The sequence below is a fragment of the Ictidomys tridecemlineatus genome, chromosome 6 (genome assembly GCF_052094955.1).
Source record: "Ictidomys tridecemlineatus isolate mIctTri1 chromosome 6, mIctTri1.hap1, whole genome shotgun sequence".
NCBI classification, from domain to species: Eukaryota; Metazoa; Chordata; class Mammalia; order Rodentia; family Sciuridae; genus Ictidomys; species Ictidomys tridecemlineatus.
This window is the reverse complement of record NC_135482.1, coordinates 109,919,019-109,940,298: the sequence shown is the minus strand read 5'-3', so window position 1 is coordinate 109,940,298 and position 21,280 is coordinate 109,919,019. Positions and strand designations below refer to the sequence as shown.

Genomic DNA, 21,280 nt, shown 5'->3' with positions numbered 1-21,280 from the left:
CATAGAAAAATGGGACTGTAGTTCAGTGGTAGAGCGCTTGCCTAGCACCATGTGTGAGGCACTGGGTTTGAGTCTCAGCACCACATAAAAATAAATAAGGTGAATGTACTGTGTCCATCTACAACCAATATATATATTTTTTTTCTAAAAAAAAATTTTTTTTCTAAATGTACACTAGGCCAAATAAACCACAGCTGACAGACTCAAACAGCCCTAGGAGATGAGATGAAAAGAGACCCCAAATCACAACCCACAGCTGGTCCTTATGCACACATGTATACACACACACACACACACACACACACACACGCACCACGCACGCACGCAAGCACGCACGCACGCACACACACACCCGTGTACCAGCGCTCTGGCTGCTTGAAAGAGTAAAGTTGTTAGCCGGCCACAATGGCGTATGCCTGTAATCCCACCGGCTCAGTACCCTGAAGCAGGAGGATTGTGAGTTCAAAGCCAGCCTCAGCAACAGTAAGATGCTAAGCAACTCAGTGAGAACCTGTCCCTAAATAAAATACAAAATAGGGCTGGGAATGTGGGCACAGGCGGGATGCAACCCTGCTCTCCTGGGCCACTAGGCGGCAATAGAGAGCACCATGCCAGCTCCACAGTTGGTTTTCACATGGACCCTGGACTCAGCTATGGAGAGCCTTTCTGTACCCCTTTCTCTTGGACCTCTTTCTTTCCCCACTACCTGGTCTAATAAGGGCAAGTACAGGTGTACAGAGCAGTCCAGAGGAATGCAGATGGGAGCTTCCAGAAGCTGGGGCATCTAGTGTGCCCACTATACCAATGGACTCACCCTCTTGAATGGAAAAGCCCTCACAAGCCTGGGTGGAGAGTGGGAGACACTCTGGGGATGGCTGGGGGCTCAGGGATGGAACTCTCCCTGGCCAGACTATAGATGATTATTCTGGCCACTGAACAGTGGCTCTGGGTGACATCTGTCTGCACACTGTTTCCCCCAGGGTGGCCTCCTGTGCCCCAGGACACTATCCTGAAGTGTCCCATCCCACTCTCTCTCCTCCTTTCCTTTCTGAACACAAGGACACCAACTTATCCACACCCTGCCCTCCTCCTCCTGGAAGCCTCCCGCCAGGGAAGGAGCAGGTGTGGCTTGGTAGGGTTGTGGGGAGAGCAGGGAAAGGGGTGAGGAAGGGAAGGAACTGTGTGGGAGCAAACAAGAGGCCCCTCACATACCCCTGTCTCAGGGAGACCCATGGCACCCCCAGGGCAGAGAACGTGGAAAGCAGCAAAATGCCCAGAAAGAAAATCTGTCAGTGGGTATGGGCTGGCCAAGGGGATCCCAGGCAGGACGCAGTCTGGGGAGAGCCCCACCCCACCCCTCCAATGAAGAGATCTCCCTTCCTCCCTCCCACCCCAAGACAGTGTGACTGGGCAGATATGGAGCAAGGCAAAGAACACCAGCAGGTGGCGAAGGTGGTCCACACGTGGTTGTTAATTAAGGCATGGAGGGAGGGACACGGGCCTGAGCACACGGACACCAGGTCTGAGTCATGACTCTGGCTCTAAGAAGCCAAACGAACTTGAAAGTCACTTTGCCTCTGGTCTTCAGTCTCCTCATCCGTGAAGTCAGCGGGTTGGGTCAGAAGTAGATGACAGATACAGCCACGTGGAGCACTGCCAGGAGGACAGTGGGTGGCCTCCGGGTGCAGGTGCCCAGGGTTCCCTCTGAGGTTCTCAGCAGGACTGCGGCAGGGGTCAGAGGAGAGGGCTGTTCCCTCAGGGCAGAGGGTGGACACTTCCTACAAGGGGGTCTCCTTCTCCCCAGCAATCAGCCCTTCTTTTGTGAGGGGGAGCCTGCAGCCCCCGTTGGTGCCTCCGTCAGGATGTGGGTGCTGCTTGGGCTGTGGCAGGCTGGAGTCGGGGGTGACGAGCTGTCGCAGGCGCTGCGGAGAGGAGAGGAGAGGCGGTGAGTGCATACTTTTGTGAGGGAGGAAAGGATGGCTCCTCATGTGTGAGCCTGGGCTCAGCCCAGAGCAGGGTATACAGGGACAAAGAGTGTTTCAAGAGAAGAGTCGAGAACACAGCGAGGAGGAGGGCACTGCCTGGCTTCCGGTGCAGGTCCTGCTCCCAACCACCTGCACACCCCTAGCAGCTCACTCAACTCCTCTGTTCGTTCACGCGATTGCCTCAGTTTCCTCATCTATAAAATGAGGATAACAGTAGAACACACTACACTGTTTAGTGATCAATAAGTGCATATTTTTGTTATTTATCACTACCATTCTTTTTATTACTCTTGGTATGTGCTCATAAGTATCTATTGTTTTTCCTGTTATCAGTGATACAACTATTACTATTGCTATTGACACTGGTCCTATCTCCTTCCCTTTTCTCTCTTTGAATGCAGATGTAACGACTGGAATCATAACTGCTTTTGTGTGACTATGAAGGGATAAGCATGATGAAATGACATTGTGTTCAAGATGAAAGCACAGAAATAAAGGAAGAGTCTAGTCCCTAATGTCCCCTTTAAGCAGCCAAACCAAATGCTAGCAGCCCCCGATTGATTTCCTTGATATGTCAAAGAACAAATAAACCTATTTGCTTAAACTGTTATAGGGTGGATTTTCTATTACTTGTAGGCCAGACAGACTTCGACAGATGGAACGTCTTTGTGGGTCATTAGCCATAGCCTCCGCCAGGAAGGCATGTCCCAAACTCCCAACAGGGAGCCTTTTTCAGTGTCTCCAAGCAGGCTTAAGATGAAAGGAAGTCAGAAGCCTGTGTGTGGAGTGAACCATGCTTACCAGTTTTCCAAGAGCAAGGTATCGATGCTCTTTAAGCTTCTGTGTCTAGGTCTCTCTATGTTCTTGTAACTTGGCTTCCCTTAACCCTTTACAGTTTACCCTTGATGATCTACCAGAGGTCAAGAAGGTTTCTGAAAGTAAAGCCATTGGACCGGTCAAAGCCCTTCTCTTTGAGATTCTGTGAGGCCACAGGCCCCCCCACCCCACCCCGCGCAGAGCCTGTGTGTGCAGCCAGCCCATCCTCTCTTGGGCCCGGAACCTACCTTCTTGAAGGAACCTTGGGTTCTCAGGAGGGTGATGACAATGAAGAGTGGGACACAGGCCATGGAGGAGAAAGCCAGGAACCAGCCGATGGAGTACCCCCAGGGAGGGTACACGTAGACATTGTTGTATTTGAGAGGCGTGTACTTGGTCAAGGAGAAGACAAAAGTGGCCTGGGAAGAGGAAAGGGCAGATGCGGATGAGACAGAGGGACATTCAAAGTCCCTCCCTGGCCACTTGAACAGCCCAAGACAGAATACAAGCAGGATGCACTGTGGTGCATCCCAGGTGGGACAGGAAAAGCCACAGCAAATCGTGACCCAAGGCATCACTCACAAGAACTGAGGCAGGAGGAGACAGAGGTGGGGCAGGGGGAAGTGGGTGTCCATAAGTCAGGCATCCCCCCTCACCCCACAAGTCTTCTGGGGGCAGGAGGGAGGAAGGGGAAGCAGACTGGGCACATACCAGGCAAAGCCCCGGGGTCAGGAAGAGCCAGGAGATCTTCACCAGTGGCCAAGGCCGGTAGCCAATCATGTCCTCAATGTTGTCATAGAAACGGTCCGCCCCTGACCAGGTCCACCGTGGGGAAAGAGGGTGAGAAGAACTTCATGGGTCTTTGGGAAAGACTGGCCTGGCTTCTTCTCCACCCACCTACCCACCCACCCTGGGATGGGAGACAGGAACAGCTGTGAATGAGATGTGCCCCTGGAACCCCCGTCAGAGAGCAGGGAGCAGGGGCTGGTACCATCTCTGACTTCCTGTGTAAGGATGGAGTGGAGACCCCCACTCTCCTCATCACACAGGAAAGTGTGAGCCTGAAACGGGGCCAAGTGGCAGTGCAGATGCTTGTTTACCTGTGCCGCAGACATGGGTCTGACTGGGGTCAGAGCAGCAAGGAGCCCCGTGCTCACACATACTATACCAAACTCAGGGTTAGAAAATTACAGGACAAGGGCCAGGATCCCAGACTCCAGGGGAACTACCTCTGCGTTCCAAAGGAAGCGTGATAAGGTTGATTTACGCTTTGGGAAAACCCTGGTTTTGTTTTTGTTTTGTTTTAATGTCCATAGGTTTCTACATTTGCTTAGGCAGAGCTGGTCTTCTCGCAGTGAAGAACCAACCACTCCTTGGAAAAGTCACATGGGGGACTCATCTCCCCACACCCCTAGGACCTCCCCACTGATTACTGCCACGTGAAATCCCACCATTAAAGAGTCATAGCTTTCACTTCTAAAAGCCAAAGTTAAAAGCCAGATGTTGCCAGGTGGGTATCACAGTCTAAGACCTCACTGTGATTGAGTTTATCAGATCCTCTCTGAGAACAAGATTTGGAAAGGGGTAGAAGAAAAAACCAGAAAACATCAGAAGCTTGAAGGGAGAAGGTGAAGAGAAGAAAGGACACCAAGCAGGAAGACTTAGGGCAGCAAAATAATCAGCCCTCCTACTTGTAGCTTCACCTTGAGTCTTTTGACATGGGTATACTGTGACCCCAACCTGGTGCAGTGGAGCTAGCAGACCTGGGGTAGGACAATGGCCCTTCTACTTTCTAGCTGTGTGAGGTTAGGCAAGAGATGCAACCTCTCTGAACCTCCCTTTCCCCTGCAAAAGACTGTCATAGAGATTCTGAGATTGTGAGAGAGAAAGTGACCAGTTCAGTGCCTGACACAGAGCACACGGCTCAATAAAAAAGGTTTCTTTTCCTGGGAGTCAGGCATAGGGATGGCAGGGCATTAAGGCATTCCACAGCACTGCTGAAGGCCCCCAGGATGTTGGTGGAAATGCATGGAAGGCAGAATTCACTGCAGTGTGAGAAAGAAATGTGTAGCAGCCGCGACGGAAGAGGTTGCTTCAAAACCACGAGAATGAGCTTCCAGCCTGTGGAAGTATTCAAACAAAATCAGGTGACAACCTGGTTGTTTGAAAGGGAACACGGGAATCTGTGAAGGGTCAGACCAAGTGACCCCGACAGTCCCTTCCGACTGGGGTTCTACTGGCGAAGGGCCTCAGGCTGCCTCTGTGTCAAGAGCACCCTGCATGGCTGTTGATCACTCCTCTCTCTGGTCAAGGAAATCTGTCTTGTCATTGTCCCAGCTCTCGCTGCCCTCGGGAGAGATGCCAGGCTGCCTGGCCGTGGCTGACCTTCCCAGGAAACAGGAACAGGACGGTGATGCAAAGGTTCTCAGGAAACACTCACCTCTTGGTCCAAGCAGACCCTGTCCTTCGCCAGGGACTCCCCTGCCCCAACCTCCTCCCACTCGGTCCTCAACCTCTCTGCCTCCTTACCGTACACCCAGCTGATGCAGATCACTTCAAACACGGAGAGGAAGAGCAAGCATATGCCACTGGAGGCATAGTAGTCAAACAGCTGGAAGATATACATCCCGCCCTGTGGAGCAGGGAGCAGGGCTCAGGCCTGGGGCCATGGCGCTGGTTGCAGGCTCCTCCAGGGTGGCAAATCCCCACCAGGGGTGCCATCCTGCCCTGCCCAGGGAAGTTACTCCTCGCATCTAAGAGGATGCTGGCCCTACCATAGATCCTTCAGTCGACATCCCAGCATCCCATCCTCTGGGAATGGACACCCACCTCCCTCTGTTCCTTTTGGGTTGGGGTATGCCACTCCCTGCAGCAGGCCTGGGTTAAGTCATGACCCTGACTCCTGCCACACTCAGGAGAAAGCCCCTTCTTTCCACTGGGGTTGGTTGGATGGGAAAAGGTCAGCTGGAAGTGGTACCAGCCTTCCTGGATATCACAGGAAGAAAACCTGCCTGAGGACAAAGTTACCAGAGGAAAGGGGAGCCAGGAGAAGGGACCGTGTCATTAATGCAGCTGGATCCAACTATGCCTAAAATCCAACTATCTCTAGACTTTGCAGCCACCCAACCCCCATTAATTCCCCTTTCTGCTTAACCCAGCTTGTATTTGGTTTCTTCGAGACCTAACTAAGGTAGACAGATCCCATCAAGCAAGGCTGGTACCACTTCCAGCTTACCTTTTCCCATCCACCCAAGCCCTGCGAGAGAAACTGAGCAGGTGTCAATGCCCCACTTAGCAGATAAGGAAAGAGTGGTTCCAAGAGGGGCTGGCAGTGACCCCAAGTCACCCTGTGATGAGCCTCAAAACAGGCTAACCACCCCGCTCACCTCGGTGACCATCAGGAGCCCTAACAGGTAGCACACCACAGCAAAGGTGAGGATCAGCAGCTCGCGCCGCCTGCTCTTCCGAAGCTGCCTGGGGAACATGTCCATGGAGGCTGTCACCAGGCACTCCAAACAGACAAACTGTGGGCCAGGAGGGGAGCTGGGGTGAGGGGAATGTGTGGGAGGCCGCCAGCCCCTGCCCAGCGCTCTCCCCGCCCCGCTCTTCCCTGGCCCTTCTCATCCCATTTGTCACGAGAAGGAGTCGGGGGTCTGGGTGAGGCCAGCCCTGCCCTTGTCCTCAAGAAGGGGTCCCAACAGGGAGGATGGAAGGGGAGATCTATCCTGCGCCCAAAGGTAGGAGGCTGGCACTGTGCTGGTCCTGAGCATCTGGGAGAGGCTGCAGGGTATTGGGGGACACCTGTGTATGTGGAAGGCTCAAGCCTTGAGAACAAAATGGGCACCCCCTCCCCCACCAACACACACATACAGAAGAGGGTCTCGAAGCCTGGGGCCACCAGCCAACCACAAGAATGAGCCCCAGACTGTAGAGAAGGGCTCAGATTCATGGGTAGGAGGAAAGGAGTGAGAACAGTGAGGCCAAGACAAGCAGAGGCCGGAAAGAAGGTCACCCGGGCAAGGCTGGGCTGGGTGGCGTACCTGGCTGTCCAGCCCCAGGAATATGAGCATGACGAAGAAAAGGCAGGACCACAGCGGGGACAAGGGCATCATAGTCACAGCTTTGGGGAATGCGATGAAGGCCAGACCGGGACCTGCCAAGCACACAGCATGCTCAGCTGATCCAGGGTCTCGCTGCCCTCAGCAGAGCGCTAATCCCCTGCACTGTCCTGTCCGTGTCACGTGCACGGCTAGCTCAAGACAGGGCTAGCTCAAGACAGCAGGGTGAGTCCGCTATTCTACTCCCTGGGGACAAGGCCATTCCTTCATCCATGCACACACACACATGTCAGTCCATGCACTCGGCTCTTCCCCCCTCCCTCCTGCTTCCCGTGGTTCCAAAAGCCTTGCTTTGTGCCAAGCGCTGTCCTTCCAAGGCTAAAAGGTTCATACCACTCAGTTTTCTAGGGCTCCGGGCCTCTCTCCTTCCCCTCAGGTCCCAGGCAGACCGGGGCACCTACCTGACTCGGCCACTTCAGAAATGGGCACCCCCTGCTCTTGGGACATGAAGCCCAAGACGGAGAAGACGACAAACCCCGCCACAAAGCTGGTGGCACTGTTGAGGAAGCAGAGGGCGATGGAGTCCCTGTGGGAGTAGATTGATGCAGACAAAAGTGGGGAGCAAGAGAGGAAGAGTCCCATCAGGGAGGAGAGGAGGGTAAAGAGGAAAGAAGAAGGCAGAAGGGGAAGCACAGAGATGAGCCAGGGAGGGAGAAGGGAGAGAGAGACAAAAGTCAGGTGTCAGAGGAGGAGGAAAAGAAAGGAAGAGAGAAAGTGGGGAGAAAGAAAGTTAGCCTGGCAGAGTGTCAGTGGACACAAGGTGCCCCTCCCTGGGCCCAGGACGGTGGGTCTTGGTCTCGGAGCCCACCTCCAGGACTGTGACCCTCTTCGGCTCCCAGAGAGGCAGGAGTCACTCTCGCCCTGCCCCTGCCCCTGCCCCTGCCCCAGCCCTGCCAGTTCTCACTTGTAGCAGTTGTTGTGATACTTGTTGTAGCTGCCCAGGGCCGTGAGGCAGCCCTGGCAGATGGCAAAGGAGAAGAAGATCTGGGTGCCTGCGTCCATCCACACCTGCACGAGACCCCAAGAAAGTGCCAGGGTTAGGAGGGGGTGGCCACGGCCTAGAACCAGGGAAAACAGACCCCTGGCCATAGCATAGGTCCACCCCTCACTGTCCCCAAGAATGTCACACCCATGTGACATTAGTCCATGTGACATACTTCCCCTCGTGTCCTCCCGCCTCTCCACCGTGGACTTCTCACAGGCAAGGCCCATTTTCAGTCCTATGGACACTTAGGAAGCACCAAAGACATGTGTGTCCCTTGACTACCTCAGGTGTAATCTGTAAACTCAAGCTGTACCCAAGATGGGTGAGGCCCACCTACAGGGCAGAGCTAAGAGTCACCTGCATTCATTCAAATATTTGAGGCATGATGTATTTACATCATGCCTCAGGCAGCTGTGACCTGGGGCAAAGAGGCTGCTTCATGAAAATAGAAAGAAAAACCACCAAGACTTCATGGGCATACAAAAATGTGCTCAGACAAGTCCTAGAGGAGGAAATGCAGTTGGCCAGTAACCATGTGGGAGATGCCCAACCTTGCCCAGAGTTTAAAAAAAAAAAAAGCTAAATTAAAATCATAAAGTGATACTGCTTGGACCTATCAAGTTATAAAAGATTAAAATAAATATTAATCAAATCTTGCAAAGGCCCTATAGGAAGAAGGGTATCCTCAAATACTGGTAGTAGAAATCTATATTTCTCTAAAGCCAGAACCAGCTGGGTGCAGTGACACACACCTATAACCCTAGAGGCTCAGAAGGCTGAGGCAGGAGGATCACAAGTTCAAAGCCAGCCTCAGCAATTTAGCAAGGCCCTAATCAACCCAGCAAGACTCTGTCTCTAAATAAAATATTAAAAAGGGATGGGGATGTGGCTCAGGGGTTAAACACCCTGGATTCAATCCCCAATACCAAAAAAAAAAAAAAAGGCTCTTTAAAGTCAGTACCAATCACAGGTTCAACCAACCACAGCAAAAATATTCACCCCAAAGATGTACCTCTACTGAACACGAACAGATTTTTTTCTTAAATAATACAGTATAACAACTAATTTTATAGCATTTATATTACAGTAACTACTGTAAATTATCTAGATATTATTTAAAGTATACAGAAAATTGCATTGGATTATATGCAAACATGATGCCATTTTATATACGACTTAAGCATCCAAAAAATTGGTATCTGTGGGGGCCATAGAACCAATCTCCCATGGATACTGAGGGATAACCCTATAAATAGATATCACTACCAAGTGCAGTGGCACATGTCTAAAATCTCAGCAACTTGGAAGGCCAAGGCAGGAAGATCACAGGTTTGAGGCCAGCCTCAGCAACTTAGTGAAACCTTGTCTCAAAATCAGAAATAAAAAGAACTGGGGATGTAAGTCAGTGTAGAGCTTCTCTGGGCTCAATCCCCAGGAGTCGGGGAAAAATAGATATCACCTAAATGTCCAAGGGCAGGATATGAGCTCTAAGAGGGCAGAGAGACTGCCCTCTATCCACTGACCTCTCCCTGGCACTAGAACAGTACTTAGCACTTAATGGGTCCTCAGTATATTTTGTTGAATAAATAAATGACTAATGAATGGATGAGATATTATGCAGGTGTTAAAAATTACATTTACAGGTGAATTTGACAGCACAGAAAAGTCTCATAAGTGAAACAAGGATAGATGTGTGTGTATATATATATATATATATATATATATATATATGTCAAAACACACACACACGCCAACCACATAGTGAAAATGGTTGGAAGGAAATATTCTAAAATGTGGACAGAAATTGTACCTGAATGGTGGAATTATAAGAGATTTTAAATCTTTTTCAATTTTCTTCCATGTTATCTCATTTTTCTCCAGTGGGCATCTCTGGCTTTTTTACCAAAGGAAAAGCAATAGAAGACTTTCAAATGCAGACTGGGGTGGGGGCAGGACCCTCCACCTCAAAGGTAAAAGGTCCCACATGGTGCCCACCTGGGGGTCCTTGAGGCGGAGCAGGTCTGGTCTCAGGTAGTAGATGATGCCCTCATAGGCTCCAGGGAGGGTAACGCCTCGGATCAGGAGGATGACCAGCATCAGGTAGGGAAAAGTGGCTGTGAAATAAACAACCTGGAAGAGAAACAGGCCAAGGTCACTCCCGGTGGAGACCTGGCAGCCAGGACCCGGCAAAGAGTCTCCAGTGCCCCCCCCCACCCTCAGGTAATGCCAGTCACATAGAGCTCACCACCAGGTTCCACCATCATAGAAACAGCCTGGGGGAGAGCACGGGAACTTTCCACACCTCCCCTACACATTCCAGTGGCCCTGCTCCCCAGCCCAGTGTGAGACACACATTAGCAGGGCAGGGGGAGGGGCAGGGACTCATCTGAAACCCAGAAACTGATTAGCCTTCATCCTTCAACCTGGCTGCTCTCCCCATGGCCATAGTGAGGGTGGGACTGGCCCTCACAGAAAAAGTGGCCAGATTTGGACAGTGATTTGCAGGAAGATTCAGACTGTACTTTTCCAGGCTTAGGGTTGGGGAAGCAGCCGTGGCCTGAGCTCAGCAATCCTAGGGACTCACAGAAGGTGTTCCACTCTGTCCCTGACCACACTCAGCTCCTTACCAAGGGAGCAAGCGGCCTCATCTGTGTGGTTAGGACTACTATTATTCTTATCATTAGTATTGCTTTTATTTTTACAACAACCCAAAGAAGAGGAGGCTGCTGTGGGAACAGCCTAACTGTAGGGCTGATCAGAACAGTCAGCATCCTGCCATTCCTGGCTTTCAAAAACACCAAGCAGCATCTTTGGCTCTCTTGTGTTGGAAATCAAGCTCAAACCCCAATTCTCTCTATATAATAAACTCACTGTTACCCAGTTTTGGCTTGAACCCCATCAGCAACTAGCAACTCACCACCCCAAAGACATTTCTGTTTGTGACTTGTGCTAAAAATATTCTCCGTACAGAGTACCTGGGATTACAAGCATGAACCACCATGCCTGGGGTCAATGTAGTTTTGATTTGCACTCAGTAATGACTAATGATGTTGAATATCATTTCATAGGCTATTTGTAGGTCTTTTCTGAGAAATGTATACCCAAGTCCTTTTCCCTTTTTAAAATTACATCATGTATTGGTCAAATTATATTGCTATATTGTGTGCATATATGAATATGTAACAATAAATCCCATCACTATGTACAACTACAATGAACCAATAAAAAATCTGAAATAAAAAGCAAAATAAAATCTAAAAGGTAAAAAAAAATATTCTCCTTATGTATTAAATTCAACAAGCAGTTGAGTTGATGTAAGAGTGTGTGTTCCTAATTTGTGCAATATATACACATAATGGCTACAGACACACACCTACATACCTATGAAAGGAACGAGGAGGCCACACAGAGAAAGTGAACTGGGATTAGCAGATCCAACTGCCATCATGCTGGTGGCCTGTCCAGTGATTAGCTCCAACAGTGGAACTTTTATGGTTCTTATTTTGTTCTGAATATTGCTTACATAAACAGGTCTTTTAAAGTCTGTTGAAAACAGAAAGTATTTCCTTGTATTGAGCTAAACTTTGCCTTCCTACAACTTCCCTCATCCTCACCATGCACCTCCCCTCTACCACTCTCTCAGTTCTCCTGAGGGCCCTCCAGGGGTCTCCATGGACTTTGGGGGCCACAGAGAGCCCAACGGGAGCCTGAACACCTCACCTTGCCCGTGGACTTGACCCCCTTCCAGATGCAGAAGTAGCAGACGATCCAGGCAAGCAAGAGGCACAGGGCCAACTCCCAGCGCAGGGTCCCGAGGTCATGGATGCCCGAGGTGATGCCCAGAACCCGTCTCCTAATGGATTGGGAAAATTAAAAACCCGGTGAAAAGCTAAAAAGGATGGTTGTCCATCACCACGTGTCCTGATTCTTAGAGCTGACACCACAGGCCTCACACTCCAGGGCTTCCTCCGTTCCCAGCCCTGCTCACCTTCCCTGTGGCCATGCCATGTTCCCACCTGTGGTCTGTATGGCCCTGGCTGTTAGAAGGCCAAATCATCATAATCCCATAGGTATCTGTGTCTTTCTAACTCATCCAGATTTCTCTGTTGTACAGATAGAGAAAAAGAGAGTGGGGATGGTGAGGAACGCAGAAACAACACGTCCATGGAGAGTAGATATTTGTATATGCAGGGTGATGGGCAAGAATGCGAGTATCGCAGGGAGGGGCTGAACCCTAAAGTGTTGGGCTCTAGAGATGTGTATGGGGAGATGGAGATGTGGGTATGACTGAGAGAGAACTTTAGGTAATCAAGGGCTTGCATGTGCGAGGGTGTGGGCAGACACAGGGTGTTGGTGAGCATGTGTGGGGACCTGTGAGAGAAGGGACGTGTGGCGAGGTGGAGGTGGAAGTGTGCGTGATCCCATGGTAAGGTGAACGTGTGAGCGGAGGGCCTGCCCATTTCTGTGGTATAAATATTCTCACATTGGCCAGTGTCAGGTTGCCAATGTGACATCACTGAATACAGAGTTTGGAAGAGATGGTACAATGGGCTCTTCTGGGGCTGTGGAGGCTGTTTCCAGCACACCATTGGACATGAGTGGGGTGGATGTGAGGGTGTAGGTGGATATTCGTGAGACTGTAAATGATGTGGAGAGAAAAATGTGAGTCTACGTGGACTCATGTGGGTTTGGGGTGAGTGTAAGGGGACAGGTGGACAAGCGTGGGTGGATGCGAGATTGTTCTCTCATCCTTCAGTGATGGGGGGTAGGAGGTGCATGAGTGCTAGAAAGCATGCACAGAGAGTCTTAAACTTGCACCCCAGACTTTCAAATTCGCACAATTCAGACATGCAGACTGTCTGCTTAGGGGCCCCTGACATGTGACAACCAGGCCCAGCACCTACTCCCAGAATTCCATGACAGGTGAGGTGAAGTTCACAGAATGGGTCACTTTGCTGGCTCCAGAGTGGTTCAGAAAGTCCATGCAATGCTCTGTTGGGGACAAGGTAGAGTGCATGTCAGTTAGGGACATGATGGGGAGAGATGTCCCCACATCCAATCCCCCCCAGCCTAGGGGTCTCTAACATTCTAGTCGACCTTTGGACTCCCCACTTTCCAGAGTATCAGAGGTGAACTTCTGAGGAGGTTCATGGGACCAGCTTCTCCTCCTCATGTGGCCTGTGCTCACTGCTCTTGTACTCAGTGAGCCTGGCCACTCAGCTGGCCACTCTATCAACCTCTGGCATCATCCAGACTGAAGATGATACAGCCCCAATATGAGTAGTTCACAAGGATAACTATCACCCCCATCTACAGACAAGGGACCAAGGCCAGGTGCAGCTCTTCCTGGCTTGATGCTGCTCACATGCTTCTCCCTCCCACTGTTACATAGTTAATTGTCTGTTTCTTCTACCCATAATGCTTTGTTCTTGTTGAACTATTTCTACAGCTCTACAGTAAGCTCAGAAGAGGGCTGGGTCCAAGTTGCCCTTGCTTGGCCTTGGAGCGGTGTTTGGCACATAATAGGTGCCCAATAAATATTGTTAAATGATGAATGATCACCTCTTGCTACAGGCCCACTGGGTTCTCACAACTGTACTTCATTCTCCCAGGGGCTGGTCTAAGGGCCCCCAGAAGGATCAGCCAGCAGAATGGCACCAAAGCCCACATGGGGTGGCTCTGAGGCCAATTCTGCCATATGCTGACCATCACCAGCCACCATGGCCCAACCTCAAGGGACAGACACCATCCCAGGGGCTGAAAGAATGGATACCTGTGTTCCAGTAATTGGTGCAGGTTGTCCAGGGTAGCTCAGAGGTGAAGGAGCTGAACAGGTAAAAGAGGGCCCAAGCAAGGATGATGATGTAGTAGATATTCAAATAGGACTCGATGACCACAGATGCCAGTCCAATGCCTTCCAGAGTGAATGGTGGGGCGGGCAAGGAGAATCCAAGAGATAAACATTAGCAAAAAGTCACAAAAAGCTGCCAGGTGTGGCTACAAGGGTCTTCTTAGAGTTGGGTTTATTCATTGACATGAGAAGCCATTTATAGCCTTTTTTCCAAGTAAGAAAAGCAGGTTATAAATCATCATCCTATATATTCTCTCATTTTTGTAAAACATATTTGAGAGTGTCTATTTTTTTTATTTTAATTTGTTATACATGACAACAGAATGAGAGTGTCTATTTTTGTTTATGAGAAAACTCTGGAAAGATTCCCACCCAAAAGTTAGCAAGAAGTTCTTGAAGTGATAGGATTTTGGATTTTAGTTTATTTTTTCAAGCTTTTTTTTTTTTTCATTTTGCTTGTTGCATTTTCTGATGTAATTGTGTATTACTTGCAAAATGAAAAAACAGGAAGGATAAAGGAGTAAGAAGAGGGAAATGGTAAAAATGTATCTCAGGATAAGAAAAAGAAAACAGCCAGGAAGAGAGAAGCGGCCCTTGACATGATGTGCCTGGCCCAGCGTCCAGAGCCCCTTGCTGCAAAAGTTGAGCTTCCATTTTAGCCTTATCAGGCAGGTTCTGGTTGGTGGGGTACACTTGGTCTCTTTAATGGAAACATGTGCTATAAAAGTGGAATCTTGCCAGGCATGATGGTGGACACCTCTAAATTCCAGCCACTCCAGAGGCTGAGTCAGGAGGATCACAAGTTCAAGGGCAGCCTCAGCAATTTAGCAAGGTTCTAAACAACTTAAGGAGACCCTGTCTAAAAAAAAAAAAAAAAAAACATAAAGTGCTGGAGATGTGGCTAAATGGCTGAGCACCCCTGGGTTCAATTTCTGGTACCTAAAAAAATAACAAATTAATTAAATAAAAGTAGAATCTCCTCACAGTCATTTTAGAAGCAGCATTTTGCCAGGCTGAATGAAAGCCAGCTGGGAGGGGTGGTGGGTGGTGCTCTCCCAGGCCAAAGCCCACCCGGACTTTGTCCACCGGGACTGAGTTCTGGAGAACAGAGGACACAGGCTGATCAATGCTGTTTAACGAAGACTGTGGCCTGTGTGGAACAACCCGTTAGCCTCAGGGCTGGCTCAGAAATCAATGCTGACCGTGAACCGAACTGCCCCTTTGCGGGAAGAACCCACTCGCGACTGTTTTGTCCCATCCTGGCAAAGGGCGGTTTGCAGGCGTGGTGGTCCCCCCGCGTCTGCGGCCAGGCTGGGGCGCTGCGGGGGCTGAGGAGCCAGGGCTGCCGTGGCCGAGGGCTCCCCCGGGAGCAGTGGGCCAGCCTGGGGGATGTTTCCGGGCCACACAGACTCCCACTCAGACCACGAAAGCACAAACAAGCGGCCTCTGTGCCAGCCTCCTGAACACTGCGCTCCCCGTGGCTTGGCGGGACCTGACAGGGCGGGGATCAGCGGGTCAACCCCCAGGACCGCCGAGGGGCGGGCGGGACCTGAGCGCGGGGCGGGGGGGCGGGCGGCGGGCTCTGGTGGCGCCTGCAGAGCGAGGAGGACGCGGGAGTGTGGGAGCGACCTGCGGTGATTCAGAAGCTTGAGTGAGTGCAGACTGGGGAGGGGGGGTGTGGGTGAGCACAGGGTGCGTTTCCTGTGCGTCCTTTTGTGCACAGGCTGCTGGGAGCTTGGGGGAGGAGGGGACAGTTAGGCAGGGAATGGGCAGGCAGTGAGCAGCTTGCACTCCCACCGCGCGCGGGGAGGGGCACACACCTTGAGCCAGCCTCTTCCGGAGCACCCAGGCCAGGGGAAGCCCAGTAATGTGGAAGAGGAAAGGAGCCGCAGTCTCACAGTCTCTTCCCTACCCATCCAATGTCCACCTGCCAGGTACCCCTATAAGGGTGTTCTGCAGAGGCCAGGCTCTACTGCTTCTGCCCAGGAGCTTGCTTGGACCTGGGGTTAGAACTCAGCTGAGTAGGACTTTTACACTACTGCTGAGTTCAGAGCAGAACACCCAGAAACTCCTGCAGCGCCCAGAACTTATGAGTAGAAACGTGGTAGGCCAAGCTTTGCTCTGCTCTGCCCCTCACTGCTACCTCCACAAGGACCCCCCCTGGATGTTCCAGAAACACAGCATGAAACAGGCTTCAGTCTTCCCCAATGTGGTCAGGCACCCAGCCTTACCCAGTAACCAAGATGTTCCTCATGACACCTCTATCCAATTTGAACTGTGCCCAGGAAACCCAAGAATGCCTAGTCCCCAGGGCTCCCTTAGTTACTGACATGAGGGGAAGAGTCCTCTCTGCATCTCAAAATGTGCAAAGAACCTTTGAAGGACAGGAAGACCCCTTGGGCATCCCACTATCCCCCAGGGGACTGGCCAATCAACTAAAGAGGGGTTGGGGCAGGATGCTCCAGGCTGCTCACATTAGTGCCAACAGATTCATTGAGAGAGGAACAGAAGCTGCCCCTGGTATAGTCAAGAGGGAAAGGGTTCAGGTAGATCTGGACTCAAATCCTTTGTGAATGACCCCATTTTCCTCATCTACAAAATGAAACCAATAGTTACCAGAGAATTAGGTGAGAAAGGTGCTTACAAGTGACCTGACACAGGGTAGTGCTCCATAGATGCTAGATATCCCCCTCAGCATCATCCCTGTCACTACATGTGTTGTAGGCCCATCTGGGACCATGACATCAACTCAGAAACACTTTCTATGAGGCTGATGAAGCTTGAACTGTAGGGTTCCTCCCTTGCAGGGACCCCTCCCAAGCTCTGTACCTGATTTGGTCTTTGTTGTTTTGTCTGTTTTTCTTGAAGTGTTCCCTCCTTCCCAAGCTTTGTAAGCTTGGGCCCTGAAAAGCCTGGTTCTCACTCAGTGCAGGAGGAGAGTGGATAAGCAAAGGGGACAGTGAGCACGGGGAGAATGATGACAGTGAAGGGAGGGACGCTGGAAGGAGGTGGGCATGATCACCTCCCCATGTATTGGAAGGAGGAGGCAGAATACTCACCCTGGAAGAGGGGACAGATCTTCCTCCAGGCAGTGATGCTGCCTTGGCTGGTGTACTGGCCCAGGGCCACCTCTAGGAAGAACACTGGGACTCCGCAGCTGAAGAAGAAGATGAAGTAGGGAACAAAGAAGGCCCCTGCAGGAGAGGAGAGGCAAAGGCTGAGCCACACCTTTCTGCTCTCAGCCCCGGGGACCCTCCCAGACCTCCATCCAGCACCTTCCTCCCCATGGCCCAAGGTTTCTCATGCTGTCAGGGGTGATGGGTGGAAATGTTCCAGACTAAACCCTGCGTGAGGTGGGCAAGGCCTTTGAAAGGAAATGAATGAATTAAGATTAGGGAATAGTAGGTGCACTATTTATTTTCTTAGTGTGCTTCACGAATTTCATCAGTGTATTATTTTTGGAACCCAAACATGTGTTCTGTATAATTTGATATGCTTATTAAATTATCAAGTTTGGTACATTTTAGAGAAAAACAAACAAACAAACAAACAAAAAACACCTTGGAAACATTATTTTCACACTAGTAATTTTTGGAGTGTTCCCCCACCCCCATCAGGCTCTGGTCTGCAGGGGACCCGCAGCAGAGAAAGCTATCACATAATTAGGCACTGACCAGCAGCTACTGAGGGGAGGCCAGGCTAAGAGACGTTCAGCAAATGATGTGATGGAATTGAAGACACCCTTCAGCCAGTGCCCACTTTGGTTGAAATCACCAAGGCCGAAACCTCACCTCAGAGGTTCAAATTGGGCAAGTGGATTCTGGTTCATCACCTAATAATAACACCTGGCATTATTTGGTGCTGTGTGTCAGACCCTCTTCTAAATGCTTCACCAACATCAAAGTCCTCACAAAACAACCTCCCATGTGGTAAGTACTATTGCTATCCCCTTTCACAGAAGAGAAAACTGAAGCATAAAAGAGGAAACAGAGGCACCAACCCCAGGGGTTTTGATCCTGATCTTAACCACTACATCAAAATACCTCTAAAGTAATCTCTCTCATGTGTAGAAAAAAATGGGAAGTTATAAAGGAAAAAGCTCTGTGAATCCTTCTAGTTTTCTTATAAACACACACATTCATTTCTCTTTTGCAAAATGAGAACCTACTATAGATTATTTGATAACCATTTTAAAAATCTTCATCATGAACCTGTTCATATCAACCAGAGAATCTATACCTATCTCATTTATTGGCTGTATAGTATTCCACTATATGTAATTCTAGCATATTTCAAGTACCTTATTGTTGGGTTTTTCAGTGTACATTAGAAACACCACCACGGTGAAGACCATTGTCCATAGCCTCATGCACTTGTCTAATTTTCTTCTTAATACAAATTTCCAGTAGAGGAATTGCTGAGTCCAAAGATAAACTTTTTTTGTTTTGTTTTACATGCATGTGTATGTGTGTTAAAATACATACCACATGAATCATTCTAACCATTTCCAAGTGCACAGTTCAGGGGCACTAAGTCCATTCGCAGTGTTGTGTAACTATCACCCCATCCACCTCCTGAAACTTTTTCATCATCACAAACTGAAACTCTGTTCGTATTGAACAGCAGCTCCCCATTCCTGTTCCTCCCCAGCCCCTGGCAACCGCAGTTCTACTTTCTGTTTCTATGAACGTGCTTACTCTAGGTTCCTCATGAAGGTGGGATCAGGGAGTACTTATCCTGATGGATTTCATTTAACATATCTTCAAGATGCCTCATGTTGCAGCATATATCACGATTTCCTTCTCTTTTAAGGCTAAATAATGTCCTTTGTGTGTATACGTCACACTTGGTGTATCCATTCATCCACTGTAGGACGTCTGGGTTCTTTCCACCTTTGGGGATATACCTTGCCTAAAGGTCTTTGGCATGCATTTCACAGTGCCCTCCATAACTCTTATACCAACACGTCCCCCCTAGTAACCTGTGAGAGTGAAGAAGGGTTTATGTCCTCTGGACCAGAGTGCCACCTAACTCTCCACTGAGCTACAGTCCTGTTGCCTCACGTTGGCTTCCCCAGCCTGAGTGCTACTAGAGCATTGGCGAGCACACTGCAGTGACACAACTGGCTCAGGTTTGGGTTTCGTGGATGATTGCAGCGCCAGGGCTGAGGGCAGGATTCAGGAGAAAGGACACAGCTCCGGGGTTCTCCCACAGGGCACTTTCTAGGAGAGCTATGGGGCATGTGGCCCACAGGCCCCTTCTGCCAGCTGTCAGATGTCCTTCTCTCTAATAAAGGAGACGGCTTCCGTTCTGACTTTAAAATGTGGGCTTTGGTCCCACAGAAGCTGGGGACCTCAGAAGAGCCTCACCTCAGGCTGGTCACAAGTTTAGACCTTGCAGCCCAGGGGAGGATGTTGATTCCTCCATGTTTGGATTTCTCTCTGAGTTTCCAACACACCAGTTCTATGAATTAGCTTATCAAACCCTTACTTGGGTGGTTTAGCAACAGAGCTAAAGTGATACAGATATAATGTCTTTCTTTGATCCTGCCATCTTGGAGGTGACCTGGGCTCAGCCACCAGAGCCTGGGGCCCTGCCTCCTGCCCTCAGGCTCTGTCTTCCAGGTAGTAGGACAAGAATGTAAACAGTGAGTTGAGGGCAGTCACCCAACCACAAGCATGGCACTAGCTGTGTTCTGGGGCAAGGCCTCCTCTGGGACTTGATAACCCTCAGCTCTGGCTCTAGCAACCTAGATTCATCCACAACACTATGCCCCGGGACAAAGAAAGAGAGCACACCTCTCCCGCTCCTAACTGTCTCCCACCATCATCCTGATCCACCCAAGAAATTCCATTTCCATTTCTTTGGAGTCATTAGTTTAAACAGTTCATGAAAACAACTATAAGTTTTAAAACACATAGCAATTGGGGCTGGGGATGTGGCTCAAGCAGTGGCGGGCTCGCCTGGCATGCGTGTGGCCCGGGTTCGACCCTCAGCACCACATACAAACAAAGATGTTGTATCCACCGAAAACTGAAAAAAAAGAAATTTAAAAATTCTGTCTCTTTAAAAAATAAATAAAAAAATAAAACACATAGCAACATGTGTAGTGAATACTCAGAAAACATTTGTCAAATTACATATAAATAGTATTTAGAAGGATTTCCTAAACCATGGTTATCTCTCAATGTATTTCTTCTTTTTACCCACCTAGAGTATTTCTAGTATTTATAATAAACATATATAATTTCTATCAAAAAAAAAAACAGGTGCCGGCCTTGGTGGTGCATGCCTGTAAACCCAGCAACTTGAGAGGCTGAGATGGGAGGATAGCAAGTTCAAGATCAGCTTAGAGAGACCCTGTCTCAAAATAAAAAATAAAAAAGGCTGACGATGTAGCTCAGTGGTAAAGTGCCCTCTGGGTTCAACCTCCAGTATGACAAGAAAAAATATGAAAGAAAAAGGTAATTTCAAGAGGAAAAAAAAATCAGATCAATCACAAAGGACTATATATTGAAGGGTTCCATTTACATGAAATACTCCAAGTAGGTAGATCCTTAGAGACAGCAGATAATGGTTTCCCAGGGCTGAAAGTGGGGAGGGGGTGAGGGAATGGGGAGTGACAGCTAGTAGACATGACTTTCTTTTAGAGACAATGAATATGTTCTAAAATTGATTTTGGTGATGGTTGCACTATTCTGTAAATATACTAAAATCACTGAATGGCACACTTAAAAAAATAAATCTGGCCCTTCCCCACTGTGACCTTGTTAACTTTTACTACCAATGCCAAAAAACAATCAAATACATTTTCTTCATCTGAAAAAAATATATAGACAAGTTATTATTTCTCCAATCAAAATATTTCAATGGCTCCCATTTCACTTGGAACAAAGAATTCAAGATCTAAACCCATTACTTCTCTGAGCTCATCTCCTGTTATTCTCCTCTCTCATTCAGCTCCACAGTGCCTCCTCAGTGTTCCTCAAACAGGTCATTGCTCTTTCACCCCAGGACCTTTGCACTCACCATTCCCAGTGTTGGGAATGTTCTTTGTCCCACATGCAACCATGGATTCACACTTTCACCTTCACATCTTTGCTCAAATATTGCCTTCTTGGCAAAACCTTTCCTGGTCTCCCTGTTTCCCGTATCAAATCCCTCTGCCTGTCCCAGTGATCCAGCATTTCCTGTCCCTTATCCCTGCTTTACTTCTTGCCACTCTGCTTATCACCACTTGACATAGTACACATTTTCTTGTCTGTAATCTGTCAGCCTTTGTCAAAACATAACACTCAGAGCGGGCTCTGTTTTGTATCGAGAACAGTGCCTGGCACAAGATAGACCTGGAGTAATATTAGTTGAATGAATGAATGGAGTGTGCATGGAGTAATGGAGGACGCAGATTTCTTGGTCCTGCTGTGGCCTCATTTAAAAGTCACCGGATCCCTGTGAGGTATCATCCCCATTTCGTAGAGGGAAACACTGAGGCTGGAGGTGGAGCTGGAGCTCTACTACAGGCCCC

General features: G+C 49.3%; 2 protein-coding genes across 10 annotated transcripts in view; one reads left to right on the top strand and one right to left on the bottom strand.

Annotated features, from left to right (window-relative positions):
• Nucleotides 1-2,595, top strand: part of Iqsec3 (IQ motif and Sec7 domain ArfGEF 3) — a 117,080-nt gene extending 114,485 nt beyond the window's left edge. For all 5 annotated transcript variants that reach the window (XM_078015530.1, XM_078015528.1, XM_078015526.1 and 2 more), the window contains one exon: nt 2,387-2,595. In XM_078015530.1, coding sequence (XP_077871656.1) covers nt 2,387-2,421 — 35 coding nt within the window. In that variant the 3' untranslated portion in view covers nt 2,422-2,595. The remainder of the gene's footprint in view (nt 1-2,386) is intronic.
• The window catches only part of LOC101954843 (sodium- and chloride-dependent betaine transporter), a 28,678-nt gene continuing 8,846 nt past the window's right edge, over nt 1,449-21,280 (bottom strand). For 4 of the 5 annotated variants that reach the window (XM_078015534.1, XM_078015531.1, XM_078015533.1 and 1 more), the window contains 13 exons: nt 16,815-16,949; nt 13,678-13,818; nt 12,809-12,896; nt 11,625-11,757; nt 9,900-10,034; nt 7,824-7,927; nt 7,321-7,445; nt 6,842-6,954; nt 6,188-6,325; nt 5,331-5,433; nt 3,513-3,613; nt 3,050-3,220; nt 1,449-1,922 (listed from right to left, as the gene is read on the bottom strand). In XM_078015534.1, the coding sequence (XP_077871660.1) occupies nt 1,779-1,922; nt 3,050-3,220; nt 3,513-3,613; nt 5,331-5,433; nt 6,188-6,325; nt 6,842-6,954; nt 7,321-7,445; nt 7,824-7,927; nt 9,900-10,034; nt 11,625-11,757; nt 12,809-12,896; nt 13,678-13,818; nt 16,815-16,949 (1,631 nt within the window). In that variant the 3' untranslated portion in view covers nt 1,449-1,778. Of the gene's footprint in view, nt 1,923-2,786; nt 2,918-3,049; nt 3,221-3,512; nt 3,614-5,330; nt 5,434-6,187; nt 6,326-6,841; nt 6,955-7,320; nt 7,446-7,823; nt 7,928-9,899; nt 10,035-11,624; nt 11,758-12,808; nt 12,897-13,677; nt 13,819-16,814; nt 16,950-21,280 lie in introns of all 5 variants that reach the window. The other variant, XR_002484880.3, reaches the window with a different exon arrangement.